Here is a 14,013-nt window from a genome sequence, read left to right on the forward strand (position 1 = left end):
AACACAATCGGGCCACGTGGGCTCTCTCCTTCACGTGTAAGCCAAGCAGGTTGTGCGGTTCAAGTGATCAACTCCTGGACCCTGATAATGTTCCTGTCGGGACCGCTCGTATGGCATGATGTCTGAGCAAGGGAGGCAAGCCCGCCAGTTTTGTTCAAGTTTGCTCGAGCACGGTCCTCATCCGGAGATGGTAACTCCATTAAACAAGCTTTACGGGACCGGGCGTGCAGAACTCAATTTCTTCCAAGAAAAAAAAAAAAAAATTAAACAAATTTTTTTTTTAGAATTATCGGACAAAAAGCAGAAAGAAGAAGAAGAAGAAAAAAAAGAAAAGACTACCCAGCCTCGACACCAACCGCCTGCTGTCCGGGACAAGGTCCGCACGGCGACCGACGGGCCCCTTTCAGTCCCCAGACTGAGACACCAACACTCCAGTCGGACTCCAACATGATATAGCTCCCGATTAGAATCCAGGCGCCCCGGATTTTCTAGCAGAATCCAGACTTGCTTTCTGTGGATCCCTCAGCGCTTCTCTTACTCCCGTGACAGGACGGGATTCGCAGTGTCAACCGAAAAGGGGGTTCCGCAACCCCGCCATGTTCCCCGCAGAGCCCTTAACGGTTCGCGCTTGTGCCCGCCCAAAATTTCGAAAGTATTCTGGCAACAAAGGGGCGGTATGGCTCTTTTTGTGCGTTGTCGCCAACGATGCTGGAGCATGTTTTGCCTCGGTACATAATGACGATATCGCTTTATAATTGAATGAGGTCTGGTTTTTGGCCGATGGTTATCTTTTTTTTTTCCCCTTTACAATGTAGCATCAGGTTTGGCCGAGATGTATGTACGTAGACCGAGGTGCTCGGCAGAAGTGAAAATCAAATGCGGAAAGCAGGGGCGCGACTCAGGCATTCTCGTAATTGTAACCCAAGCCAGGCCATCCAGGCCTTGCACAACGAACCCCGGTAACTTTCACAAGCTTGCCGTCTCCAATTCTGCCGGGGCATGCGCGTGAAACGGATGGTGGGAAAGTGCGCTACGGGAGCGATTTTTTTGTTGAGATTCTGATAGGGCATCGAGCAGTAGCGAATAACTTCCTTCGGCTGCCGCGCGCTCCTCCTGCGTCATTGTGCCGGGCTCTTGTTGTACACATATCAGATCTGTTGACCCTCGTGCTCCTGGCGTCCCTTCTTTTTCTTTTTTTACCTCCTTCCCTCCTCTTTTTTCCCCTCCTTCGTTTATCAGATGAACTGTTCCCGTCTCGGACAACCCCTTCTCCATCAGGCTCGTTACAGAAGCCGAATCTTGAGCTCAGACGCCGCCTCCGTCTTCCATTATCTTGTACAGGGTCAAGGCCCAAAACTACCTCTATCGTTCTCGTCCCCGCCTACCCACTCAGCGCTCCGCCGTCGGTTTTACGTCCAGTCTTCGGCCGCTATTTCGAAGCCAACTTCTCCTTTTCACCAACAACTCCCCCGAAGCCCCCAAATCGCAACCCGTGCCGACGTTCTTGAGCCAGCTTCGTCCCTCTGGTCCACCCGCAGTAGCAGAGCCTCCCTTGCTCCTCCTCTGAATAATACACGACACCTCCCTGTCCGCAGATACTCTCAAGTCGCCAAAATGACTGTCAACAACTTCATCAAGAAACACAAGGTTACCGTCATCGGTTCCGGTAACTGGGGCACCACAGTGGCCAAGCTCGTTGCCGAGAACTGCGCAGAGCACCCCGATACGTTCGAGAAGGATGTTCAGATGTGGGTTTACGAGGAGAACGTCACTCTCCCCAAGGACTCCAAGCACTTTGATGCCTCGATCGGCGAGCAACCGCAGAAGCTCACCCACATCCTTAACACATATCATGAGAACGTCAAATACCTCCCCGGCATCCCGTTGCCCCACAACCTTGTCGCCAACCCTTCGCTGGTAGACGCCGTCAAGGACTCGAGCATCCTTATCTTCAACCTTCCCCATGAGTTCATTGGCAACATCTGCAGACAGATCAAGGACCACATTGCGCCCTATGCTCGCGGCATCAGCTGCATCAAGGGTGTCTCCGTCACCGACGACAAGATCGAGCTTATTTGCAACTACGTCAGCGACGCTCTCAACATCTACTGCGGTGCCCTTAGCGGTGCCAACATTGCCAGCGAGATTGCCAACGAGCAGTGGTGCGAGACCACCATTGCCTACAACACCCCCTTGGTTGACAGGCGCGACGAGAACGGCAGGCCGGTCGGCAACGGCGAGTCTAACGACCACACCAAGCAACTCACGCCGCTGCCGCTCGACTACCCTCCTCTGGATCACGATGAGTGGTCGCTGCTCTTCAGCCGCCCCTACTTCACTGTTTCCATGGTGTCAGACATTGTCGGTGTCTCGCTGGCTGGTGCGCTCAAGAACATTGTCGCCATTGCTTGCGGCTATGTCGAGGGACACGGCTGGAACATGACTGCTAAGACGGCCGTCATGCGCCGCGGCATGCAGGAGATTATTCGTTTCGCCAACGAGTTCTTCCCCGGCCAGATCGAACCCAGGACCTTCTGGGAGGAAAGTGCCGGCTGGGGTGACATGATCGTGAGCTGCACTTCCGCCCGCAACTGGAGGTGCTCCAAGTTGGCCGTGGAGCGCAACCTGCCCATTGAGGAGGTTGAGAAGACGGAGCTTAACGGACAGAAGCTGCAGGGTATCTCCACTACCCGCGAGGTCAGCAGCTTCCTCCGTGCCAAGGGCGCCGAGGAGCGTTACCCCGTCTTCATGGCTGTTGAACGCATCATCGACCAGGAGATTAAGGTGGAGGAGATTCCCAAGCTTTTCAAGTAAAAGACATGGAAAAGAGATGCAAATATCGGTTCGGGTTGCGATCATGGGGCGTTTTACGGCGGTTTAGGTACTTTGGGGTTTTTAAAGTGCATCGAGCCTGTTGTCGGGGGAGTTCCACTGTTCCAAGGTGTGGGGAACGGCATTTGAGTTCATCGTGTTATACGGGTTCGGTTTTATGCGTGCCATAGCGTGTCGGATACCATTGAGGAACATAAAATCATTCACAATTCTAAGGAGAAGATCCTTCCTCGCGGGATGGTGTAGCCTAATTTGGTATGTGTACGGTGTCTTTAGCTTAGGGCGTAATGGAACCTTTTTCCTGTATTACATACCATGTCGATATAGTATCCAGGTAAACTGTGCAGAGTGCAACGACCCCAAAATTAAACCTTGAACCATGCATCAAACCAGACCTTGTCCCGGATCTCATTCAGAATCCTCCACAAGATTACCCAACAAACACCTCTTCTCCTCATCATCGACTACCATCTCACTTCTTCGTCTACTCAACCAAGACCCCGATCTCTTTCTGCCATTCACCCGCCCCTTCTTCTCCTCTCCACCCTTACCGTCATCACCATCATCCCCATCACCGTCATGAACCGTCCTCTCCCCCTCTCCAAAAAGCGGTTTGAATACAAAATCATAGCTCCCCCAAACGAAATGCATCATCACGCTCATCATCCCCGCAACCCACCCCGGAACCTTGCCCTTATCATCAGCAACCCATTTCGTAAACTTCAACACAATGAAGAAAAGCGGCATCCAGACGACCATGAATATCAGCCGACCAAGTTGCTGCCGGGTGGAGGTGACGGTGTAGGGTTCGAGGTTGTTTAGGTAGGACTGATAAGCGGGCGGGAGTTCGTGCTCGATGGCGCCGGAGCGGAGGAGGGTAAGATAGCGGAGGGAAGGTTGAGTCGGGGGAGTTTGGGGGCGGTGTATGGGGAGGAGGAGTTTAGATAACGCCTGGCGCCATTTGGGGGGAAGTTTGGGTGGTTGTTTGGGGTCTTTGGGGTCGGAGTCTCCGCCGGTAATAGTAGTAGAATCCAAGCCTCCGGGAGGCTTCGGGTAGGGGTGCTTAGGATCGTTGCCATCGTCGTCGGGGAGGTCAGGCACCTGAGGAGCGTACAACGTCCGCGCCAGAAAAGGTTTGGGCAAGTCCGGGCGGGGGTGTTCGGGGATCCGAACGGGCGCGGGCAGTTCGATGCAGGGGACCAAGATCTCGTGGTAGCTGGCTCCGCCGCCTTCGGTCGCTATGATGCGGGCGTAGTCTTCTGCTGTTACTTCGTAGACTACGCCGATAAGACCGCCCGTGTCCATGTTCCAATCCGAGTCGGCTGCACTTTTTCCCCCCGAGTTTCCCTGGGCCGGTGGTTGGGGTCCCGGAGATGGAAGATGGGGCGGATCGATAGGCGGGATAGGAATCACTGGTGGCTTCCTGGGCAGCTTCCGCAAAGCGACGTTGGCGAAGCAGGGCTCCAGATAAGGAATACCGGGCAGGTCGAAGGTCAGACGGATCGAAGGCGCCGAGACGTTTACTTGGCTGAGGGGACGGATCTTGCGCATGCCGAGGAAGGTTTCGGCGCACATGTTGGAGCCATAGGCAAGGTAGAGGACGGTGCTGGATGATGGGAGTTTGCCCACATCCGCCGCAGCAGGTACTGGGATCGGTTCATCGGGGAAGGGAGTGGGTGAGACGTCTGGTTGGGAGAGACGGGCGCGAGAGGTCCGTGGGATTGAGAATACGGATGGTTTTGCGGTGGAGGCCGAGGATGGAAGGTATTCGAGATGCTTGAGCGTTGCGGACGTTGTATCCTTATCATCCCTGGCGTACATGCCACATTCCGTCGCGTTGTAGTCCTTCCGGGAGTACATGATTGCCTGGGTCGGGATATCGCCCGTGCACAGGTGGTGACAGATCAGTAGTGGGGATGGAAAAGATGTACCAATCAGAAGGATACTATCAAAGACGTGATTGCAATGAGAATGGCGAAAGGTGGACGTTGGATGATGTTGAAGTATACAAGATTCAAGATCAACTAAGGCACCAAAAGGTGGGATGACAGATTTGTTTGTGGTTGAAGGAAGGTCGTATGTTGCCGTCGGATTGGATTTACAATCCGGGAAGCACTACTGCTGACTAATCGATCTGATTGGTGGAAGCTTATCGAATGCAATCTTATGGCGTAGGTATGTACACTAAAATAACCACCTCGTTCGCCGTGCCGAATCGGAACGGGGCATTCTAGCGACAATGATTTCCGAGACTCCGTCCCGCTTCGACTACCATCCTCCGCTCGGCAATCTTGGGTATCCGGTGCCCGAGTGCCCCCCCGGTTGCGTTTGGTTCCGTGAAGTCATCAGGGTATCACGTCGAGGGCTGCGAAGCGCGGTGCTTCCGTTATGATTGCACGGATTACGTTCGGGCCACCTGACCACCTCTTGGTAGTTCAAGGGGTGAGACGACTCCCGCGGCCCAGCATGATGCCACCACCTACATCGTCGATCTGAGGTGTTGAGTACACGATTCGAATGGCGTTAGAAGTATTTACAGCCGATGCCTGACTTTTCTTTGCATCGATTAAGTTGAGAATGTTACAAATGTCACTCGGTCGTTCCTTCCTTCGTGGTCGAGCTCCCGGATGCCTCCGAGCACAATGGGAAGGCGCGAAGGAATGAGTAGGTCAAGAGACCGTTTTGCCCTCTCGATGCGCACATCGCACAATCTTCGATGATGTGTTTCGTCCAAATCTGTTGTCTCAGTCAGTGTCCGTTGGTTCTCGTATCCAGATGGGTCAGGTTTTCACAACACTTCGAACTTGACGCATCTGATCAACTTGGCAATCGAGACCGAGCAGTTCTTCCGCGCTCCGTCATCATCCTTCCGCCATGGAGCAGTGGCTACCTCCAAGCCACGAGAGCACTGCCGACCTGACACGGGCTGACGGAGGCGATCTGTGGACAGTCCTCTCCTCTCAACGCCGTGCTAGAAGCCCCTCAAGACTCACAGCGTTTTCCGATGTCAATGGACTGTCCTATCTCGGTTCCAAACCCATCACGATGGACTGGAGTCCTAAGAAAAGGGATCCGTTGGCGGATATGCTCCCCGACAGCTGGGAGCCAACTCAGAAGCATGATCCCAATCCGAGTACGGAAACACCACCACAGCCCGAGAACAAGGCCCAGCCTACTGCTACTGCCCAAACTCAGAACAGAACACCTCTCTCCGCCGACGATCTAGCCCCCGACATGCCATGGAACTCTGTCTCTTCCCGCAAAAGACCTACAAAGACCCGTCAGTCCCAAGCTAAGCCAAAGGCCAAGCCCAGCAAAGGTGCTGGCTCAACCTCGCCGACCGAACCTGACATGTCCACCGACTCTACGTCCCCCCGTGATGGGCTTGCTCTTCGGAGATCTCCTCGGATTTTTCAGCTTAATGCTCACCAGAAGCTTCAGAAGACGACTCCTCCCCCTTCAAGGTCTGAAGTCGAGAAGGACAGCCAGAAACCGAAGAGTGGCCCAATTCCCCCCATACCTAGGAAGCGAAAGGCACGACCACATGCGATCGAGACTTTGGAAACGAGTGGCTCGGATGAACGATACAAGGCAGCATCAGCGTTGTCGTCCAAGCCTTCCAAAGTCCCACGCCTTGAGCAAGCCAGTTCAGCCCAGGGCGAACCTACTACCAAACAGAGTGAGGCAGCAAGACCCAGGCCAGCAAACAGACATATTCGAACTCCAGCTGAGCCCGAGGAGGAAGTCTTTCCCCATGATAACAGAACTGAGAAGCACATCCCGGCAAGTAACAAGCTTCAGACTCCCAATGAGCCGGAGGAGTCGGTGCTTTCCGATCACAACAGAGTAGAAAAGCAAGACTCGGCAACCACTGGAGTCCAAACTTCGAATGAGCTGGAGGAAATATTGCAGCCCCCTCACAAGAGCACTCAGAAGATCAACACGCAGCCCATCTACCAAAATCAGGCAATACAGCAATTCAGTTCCCAGCCGACATCTGAAGACGCGTTCCTTGCTAAGACAACTGCCAATCTGATGGCGGTCACACAATATGAGCAGAGGCCATCTCGCGAGCAAGCAGCCCTCGTACATGCCGTAGTCAATGAACCACCCAAACGTATTTCAAGAGACGCTGTCTCTTCGCCAGCGCCCAAAGACATCGTGCCTTCACATGTCGCTCATGTGTGGGATAGGTTGGCTCAGAGGGGACCCCAACACCAGATTATCGACCTTGAACAGGCGCAGGAGGCAGTTCCCGTACTTCAACCTACATTTCGTGGACAAAAGCATCATGGCGTTAACTCTCAACTCTCTAGTTCTCCTTTGTTCATGGATCAAGGTCCTGTTTATGACGATGATCAAGAACCTGGAGCGGCACCAAGGTCGCTTAGGAACATGTTCCACAATGGCTTGGAGACGTTCAAAGACCAAGTTTTGCATCGCAACACAGCTCACACACTTCGCAAACAGCCGTCCCACGACCAATTGCCTGTCCAGGCTATCTCTCAGCAATCTGACCTCGCCTACTCGTTGCCGCATGCTGCCAATCTTACAAGCGAATTTCAAGGAACGCCAGTTCAGCGCCCGCAAAGTCAATGGAGTGCTTCGACGCCATTGGAGCAAAGCAGAGCAACGAGCCCGGGAGAGGTCTGGCGGAGAGAGACAGAGGATAACTCTACATATGCGATTGTACACAAGATAGGAATGGTGAGTTCCACCGCCCATGAGCCTCTTTGGTGATGTTTGATGTCCTGACCTCGATCTCCCTATAGATGCTACATCGCGCACTTAAGCCGAGCGAAGAAGTTGTGGACGACATAATCAAGGACTACCTGGAGAATTCAGTGCTGCTACTTGAGCTTATGAACACTTGCCATGAAACTGAAAGGGAAACCACTGTTGATAACCACGACGCCGCAACCAAAAGGTTGTACTCCATGTTCGACACAGCGTTGCAGGACGTCCGACACCTGCAGGAGCAACTGCAGTCATTTGACATCTCGAAGATACTGGCCAGTGCCCGTAAGCCTGAACTTGTCAAAAAAATGCATATGTTGAATCGGTTGTGCGATGAGCGCCTGAAAGAATATGTTGAAGAATCTTCACGCGCGACGACCGAAGAAGAGGATCCAGTCCCAAAGAAGGACGACCTTGTGGAACTCTTCAAGACACAGCTATACGAACAGATCGGACATTCTGTCGACGTGACCACGAAGCTCCAGATGATCGATGCGGAAGCAGATGAGTTCATTGAGAATCTCCGCAACGAGATAGGCTTTCCGAGCAAACAGTCTGATGCTCAACGAGTCTCGGACGAACATGAACCCGCCTTTCAAGCTATGAATCAGGATGATAACGCCATGTTTGGTTTGAAGCAGAAGAAGCCTGCTTCTGCTGGCGAGATGCTGTCTGATATTTCTCAGGAGGTCATCGAGGTGTCGTCACACTATGACTCGGATAGTGATTACGTTGACTAATCTGTTCCTTTACATAATGTTTCGTTACATTGGCCGTTGTCTAGGAATCTTTCTGTCCCCATTTTTCCGAACAGATACATGTATCATTGGGGGAAGTGTTAACTTTCGGGTAGTCATGTCACATGTGCAAATTCTCTGTTAACTGGAGGCTGGTGGAAAGACCGGAGCTAAGTGTCTGAGAAAATCCTAGTTCGATATAGACAACAATATTGTGCCAGTGGTGGCCTTCAATTCACGTTGGTCTTGACACTATATACTGGTAGTTTCCAATGCCCCAGAATGCCACATATGAGACTGACAGTTCAAGAGTATGAATATCTAGCCCTAGCCCATCTCCCTGACGTATGAAACATCGTAAGCAAGTGCCACAACTGGAAGAATACAGATACCGAGAATAGGAAAACAAAGTGGTTGAAAGTTTAATGGTGGGCCCCGAGGTACGCTCCCTCTTCTGCCTGCCCTCCGTTTTGCTCCCATCCCCCCCCTCTCCCATTGAAGACACTCAGGTCAAATACCCCGCCGCGCGAAGCTTTTCCTCTCGCACAAACAACAACATTATCTTCACGACCAGACCTGACTTTCGCAAGAAAGACACATCGAGTCTCCTCCTCAGTAACGCAGATCTACACCTATAAGCCCACATCGTCCTTCACCCTTTAAAGCTTCAAGGTCAGAACCCATCCTTGATTGGACCACAAGCCGGCATCTACGAGTGCAATGTAAGCAACCCAGCATGACAGGCCTCGCCTTTTCTACCTATTTAACTCTTGCCCTGGCTACTCATCTGTCACTCTTGCTCGTGATTTCGTTTAACTAAGCAAACAAGCGATCATCTCATCGATGCCCCTACTGTAAGTACAGTAGCCAGCTAACGCGCGCAAATATCAGTTTTTCCTCACAGAATTTCAATCAACACCGAGGTCAAGCGTCCTCGTTTTTCTCTCGATACCTCATCACCAACCTTACTACTTCACCAAAGCAAGCAAGCACCAGCCAAGCGGCAGAAGTGACAATGGCCGCCCCCGATCAGCCCGTTTACGTGGTTAATTACTATCACCTCCCGTTCGGTCTGGTGGAGCTAGAGGGCCACCAAAACTTTGAGATGTGGGATACCGCCCTCCGCCAGTATCTCAGAGCGGCTTCCCTTCTGCACCACTTGGTGCTTGATGAAATGAGTCCCGAGGAGCGCGCGTGCGACGCCTGTCGCGACAATTGGCACGTCGAGCGGGGCAGGGTGTTAACCCTCATCGATCTCACCCTCGGCAATAGGCTCGTTCGGGAGGCTCTTTACGAGTACGGCTGGCAGGACAACCACCCGAGCCCAACGTACCATTACGATATGGTAATCGGCATCTGGGGGCCCGCCGGCCAGAACTGGGCTTGAACTACGCGATGCTCAGCCCCTCTCTTCACTTCACTTCAACGATATCCCTACCGTCAGAGACGTTGGCCTTGGTGTCTTCGACGAAAGGCATTCTTTTACCACAAGTTAAGACGATATACTATACAACGTGATGATACTATGGGCGTAAAAGTCTCGAAAAGTCTGGAAGTGTTCGGCGTGGAGTGAAGATTAAGGGAAATCCTCGTGGAACCTGGAGGGGAAGTTTGACCTGAAGGGGAGACGAAGCTGCGACAGATGTTGGGCATTCACCAGGTTGACAAGATATCACTGTTGGACCGAATGGCATCAACTTTCCTCCTAAGTATGCCTTCACATCCAACAGCACGTCGTATAACTACCTATAGAGCGGTATGGTTCCTGTTAGCTCGCGGAGATTTGCTCGACATGTGCTGCGCAATACACAGAGTGGAGGATTAATGAACAGACTTGCGTTGGCGTTCGAGGAATGGACAAGTGGCGATATAAAGATATTAGGGAACAGTCACGAAATTACAAAGTTGCGATGTGATGAACAAAGTGATTGCAACGACCTCGATGAATCTGGCCAAAAAAAAAAAAAACACGTCCTTTTTAGAAGCTCATTATCTGATTGTGCCGCATTCTCCCAAGTGACATATTGCCCTAGTTCACGACATGTGCCAAAGCTGAACTAGGGTGCTTATCTACCTCTAGGTGCTGGACGTTAGCCGACAATAGGTAAATTCCAATAATGAGAAAAACACCGACTCTCGCCAATGAGGATAACCCCAATCTCAATCCTCCTCCCCACCCCTCCTTTTCCTCTCAGATCATCAACCTCCCTCCCTCTTTCCCTCCTCACCGTCAGCAACACCCAACAACCAGACAACAACCCCCGTTGACTTGATGAATGACGAAAGGTTTGGAAACTAGGTGGGTGTCACCTAGTATAGCGGACAACATGCTTGCTGGGGATTAAGCCCCTAGTCGCAGACTGGAGTCAGAGGACTGACTGACTAGGTGGTGGCGGAGGAGTGGTGCCCTAACACGCACACACACGCGCTCTTGCGCTCGCTTGCTAGATGAAGTGGCCATCGATTGAAGCGGACTTGTTGCATTTGGCCGCAAAGTTAGGTATGTAAGGTAGCTACATACTTGGCACGAAGTCTGAGTCGGAATCGGGCAAGAACTGAACGAAGCTCGCCAGCCTGTTCGGGGGAGGTGTCTTCTTCAGGCTAGCCAAGATACGTAGGTACCTACCTACTGCGGAAGGTGCAAGTATTTATAGGGATCACGGGCCAGTTCGTGGATAGTTAGATGGCGCTTGCAAGAGGGATATGAGATGTGACGACGTTCATGCCGTTGCTGGGCCGCTACGAGGTTTGTTGGACGGACTTGGGGGAGCACGTAGGCATGGTGGACTATAATGGTGATGAGCACTGGGATGAATGTGAATGAGGGTATATGGAATTGGAGGTGGATGGTGCCGATAATGGAGGATAGAGGTATATTTGTTTCAAGGGTGAAAGCTGCATGGAGGTATTGTTGTAAAATGATAGATCATGATGATTTCCATGTCTCCAGAACAAGGCTGTCTCTAGACATAGTACGCCCGTCGGAAATGTCTGGATGGGTGGAAAACACGGAGAAGTTGATGGTGAGTTGTAATTCGCTGAAGCTTGTAGCGGTTGGGGTTCTGTGCAATGAGAATACATATACCAGCAACCCAAGATCTCGACTCTGGCTGTCCGTACTTGTCTATGGGTTCTTCATGCCAACCGAGCTATTTTGCCCATTGCCGCTCCCGCCAGGTCCAACATGTTTCATGCATCCAGCCTTCTGTGATACCACCCGAATCACCGTCGAAACAGTCTCCTCTATCCAGTCTATCCGAAATTGGTGGGATGAAAACTGGCGGGACAGGAACATAGCGACATAGTATCAGATTACGGCATGGCTTGTGATCCTCCGAGTTCGATAGCCGCGAAACAGCGATGTTAGCGAGCCATCACTCTGCCCATAGGGTTACTCGATTAGGTTCATCCCAAGAACGTAGTGTATTTCAAGCATACTTCTCCAGCAAAAAGAAAGTGCGTGCCCTTTAGCACCCCGATCATAGGCCTGAGCATCTTCCTCATCACCTTGGGAATGTCTTCTGGTACTGCTCCAGCTTCGAATCGAACGAGGTGAAACTGCTACTCTTCTCCCCGTTCCCATTCTTCTGTGTCTTGGCGACAGGCTCTTCCGTCACCAAAAGCTCATCACCGTCATCCGAATCACTTTCCGGTGTCACAGCTGCAGCTTCTGGCTGTAGTTCGTCGATATCGCCTTCAAATGCTTCGGCAACACTCGAGTACTGGGGCTGCGAGAGATACGACAGCATGGACCGCTGTGTTTTCTTGGGGGCTTTTAGCATCCCGCTTTCCTTCTTTTTCAGGTATGTCTTGATGAGGCCCTGGTCATCAATGTTGTCCTCAGGTTCCCATGTCGGGTTCTGGTCAGGGGGCCAGTTGCCTTCCCAGAGAACCAGATACTTGTGAACCTTGACGCCGTGTTCGGTTACCCATTGGTCGTCGAGTAGTTCCTTGACTACCCAGGAATCAGTGGGCTCTTCAATGTGAGACTTCTTGCGCTTTCTGCTCGGTTTCGGTTGCTCGTCTTTTCGACGCTTCCTTGCGCTGGAAGATTCAACCTGCTTGGATAGAGAGTCAGAAGTGACTATCGGTCTAGAGACTGCAATGGGAGCCGCAAGAGGCGTGAAAGAAATCGGCGCAATTTGTGTTGGGTGTGTAAAAGGAAGTACTGCTGCTTTAGGAACCGCTTTGAACTGACGTGTGCTGTTGTCTCTAGACGGAGAAGCTCGCGCAATGGCCTCCGCATTTAATCCTCCAAAGCCACGCGAATGACCTACCCCATTCTGGCCTGCCCCTTTCTGGCCTGCCCCTTTCTGGCCGCCGTGTCCACTGACCGAGATTCTTCCTGTCTCAATGCTGCGGGCAAACATTGGATGAATTCTCCCTGGGGTGGAAACAACACTCGATGACGGACGCGAGGCAAGGTTGCTCGAGACACTTGGGTTTGTTGCTGATGGTTTGGATGGCCCAGCCACAGGCTGTTGCGCGGACGACCCTGAGCTATTAGCTCGCGAATAAGATGTAGTCTTTGGACCTAGATCGGCCGACAGAGGATCAGTGGAATCGTAGCCCTCCAAGTCCGTGCCGCTATCCTCTACCTCGCTGGGAACCGGTGACTGGTTTTGTAGTTGGAGATGGATCGCCGCTTCGTCGGAATCATCAAACCTGGGGATCTCGGCCCGCTTCCGCTTTTGTGGAGTAGCTAACGAGGGGCCGGCAACAGCCTCCTGCTTGGCCAACAGGACGTCCCCCTCTTGCAACGATATGACAGGCTCCGCGGGTGCGTCAAGCGCTGGCTCGTTCAAGCGGGCCTTTGGAGGGCGACCAGGCTTCTTCTTAGCAGGAGCTTGCTCCTGGTTCTTGCGCCTTTGCTCAGCTTCCACAGCCTTATCCGCTTCCTTAATTTGGAGAGCATCGTACTCCCATTCCTCCAACTCGCGCGGGGATACGTAGTCGAGGACTTCGTCGCATGGGACCAGAAGCCTAGCAGCCGGGATGTCGGTAAATCCAATGTGGTAAAAGATACGCCGTCGAGAGTCTGGCTTCGTGTCCTTGAGCACAGGCAGGACAAACTGGTCAATGATGTATGCGGTCGAATCTCGAGGCGGCGCGAGAGTAATGGGAGGCGGCGGTGGACCCGAGCCACGGGTGTACTTTTTGATGGAAGGGAGAGGTATTTCGATAGTCGTCTTGGGACGGCCGCTGACAGGCTTGCCGGCCATTGCGCAGTTTAGGAAGATGGTATGTGGAACTGAATGGTTGGGAGTCCGTGGTTAGAGGTAGGTTCAAGTGGGCGTGTGCGACGCGCCCCGCGAGGTTGGCCCGCGCAGCTGTGGAGGAAGGGGCCGAAGGCGAGACTTGTCGCGTGAGGGCAGAAAGATGACCGCCGGTATTTCCTCGAGATGCGCCATTGGGACACTGACGGTTTACTTGCAAAGTGCGCCTCGACAAAGCTTGCCGGTCGCCATGTCGTGATGTGTTTCGGGTGATGATTGCTTCCACGTTGATTGTTAGGTAAGTTGGCGTTGCGCTGCTAATCCATCGCGTTGATCGTTAGGTTTATATTGGGCGCCAAGGCCGGATTATGTCAGGTTATTGCGCTATACGTATTTAATTTCATGATGCCAAGAACGTTGTATTAATCTTATACATAACTAGCTAGGCAATAATCAGAGATTTAGCTTGAGTTTATAATCAATTTTGTAAA

General features: G+C 52.4%; 5 protein-coding genes across 6 annotated transcripts; 3 read left to right on the top strand and 2 right to left on the bottom strand.

Moving 5' to 3' along the window:
- The first annotated feature begins 1,062 nt into the window (after window positions 1-1,062).
- NCU00742 (glycerol-3-phosphate dehydrogenase) lies at window positions 1,063-3,215 on the top strand. The gene has a single exon (XM_959302.3). It carries the CDS (start codon window positions 1,240-1,242, stop codon window positions 2,812-2,814), a length of 1,575 nt encoding a protein of 524 aa, XP_964395.3. The 5' UTR covers window positions 1,063-1,239; the 3' UTR covers window positions 2,815-3,215.
- NCU00741 (gliotoxin biosynthesis protein GliK) lies at window positions 1,234-4,894 on the bottom strand. The gene is made up of 2 exons (XM_959301.3): window positions 3,147-4,894; window positions 1,234-3,079 (listed from the first exon to the last, which is right to left on the bottom strand). Exon 1 carries the CDS (start codon window positions 4,690-4,692, stop codon window positions 3,241-3,243), a length of 1,452 nt encoding a protein of 483 aa, XP_964394.1. The 5' UTR covers window positions 4,693-4,894; the 3' UTR covers window positions 1,234-3,079; window positions 3,147-3,240.
- A 175-nt stretch (window positions 4,895-5,069) lies between these two features.
- Window positions 5,070-8,576, top strand: NCU00740 (hypothetical protein). The gene is made up of 2 exons (XM_959300.2): window positions 5,070-7,539; window positions 7,605-8,576. Exons 1-2 carry the CDS (start codon window positions 5,707-5,709, stop codon window positions 8,307-8,309), a joined length of 2,538 nt encoding a protein of 845 aa, XP_964393.1. The 5' UTR covers window positions 5,070-5,706; the 3' UTR covers window positions 8,310-8,576.
- Window positions 8,577-9,321: 745 nt separating this feature from the next.
- Window positions 9,322-9,693, top strand: NCU00739 (hypothetical protein; the record flags this gene model as incomplete). Its single annotated transcript, XM_959299.1, has 1 exon — window positions 9,322-9,693. One exon carries the CDS (start codon window positions 9,322-9,324, stop codon window positions 9,691-9,693), a length of 372 nt encoding a protein of 123 aa, XP_964392.1.
- Window positions 9,694-11,166: 1,473 nt separating this feature from the next.
- cdp-2 lies at window positions 11,167-13,815 on the bottom strand. 2 transcript variants are annotated; one of them, XM_011394521.1, is made up of 2 exons: window positions 13,730-13,815; window positions 11,167-13,557 (listed from the first exon to the last, which is right to left on the bottom strand). In XM_011394521.1, exon 2 carries the CDS (start codon window positions 13,526-13,528, stop codon window positions 11,810-11,812), a length of 1,719 nt encoding a protein of 572 aa, XP_011392823.1. In that variant the 5' UTR covers window positions 13,529-13,557; window positions 13,730-13,815; the 3' UTR covers window positions 11,167-11,809. The 2 variants fall into 2 exon arrangements, with proteins under 2 accessions (XP_011392823.1, XP_011392824.1); XM_011394522.1 differs by having other exon boundaries at window positions 11,167-13,815.
- Window positions 13,816-14,013: the final 198 nt, after the last annotated feature.

This window comes from Neurospora crassa, linkage group I (genome assembly GCF_000182925.2).
Source record: "Neurospora crassa OR74A linkage group I, whole genome shotgun sequence".
NCBI lineage: Eukaryota > Fungi > Ascomycota > Sordariomycetes > Sordariales > Sordariaceae > Neurospora > Neurospora crassa.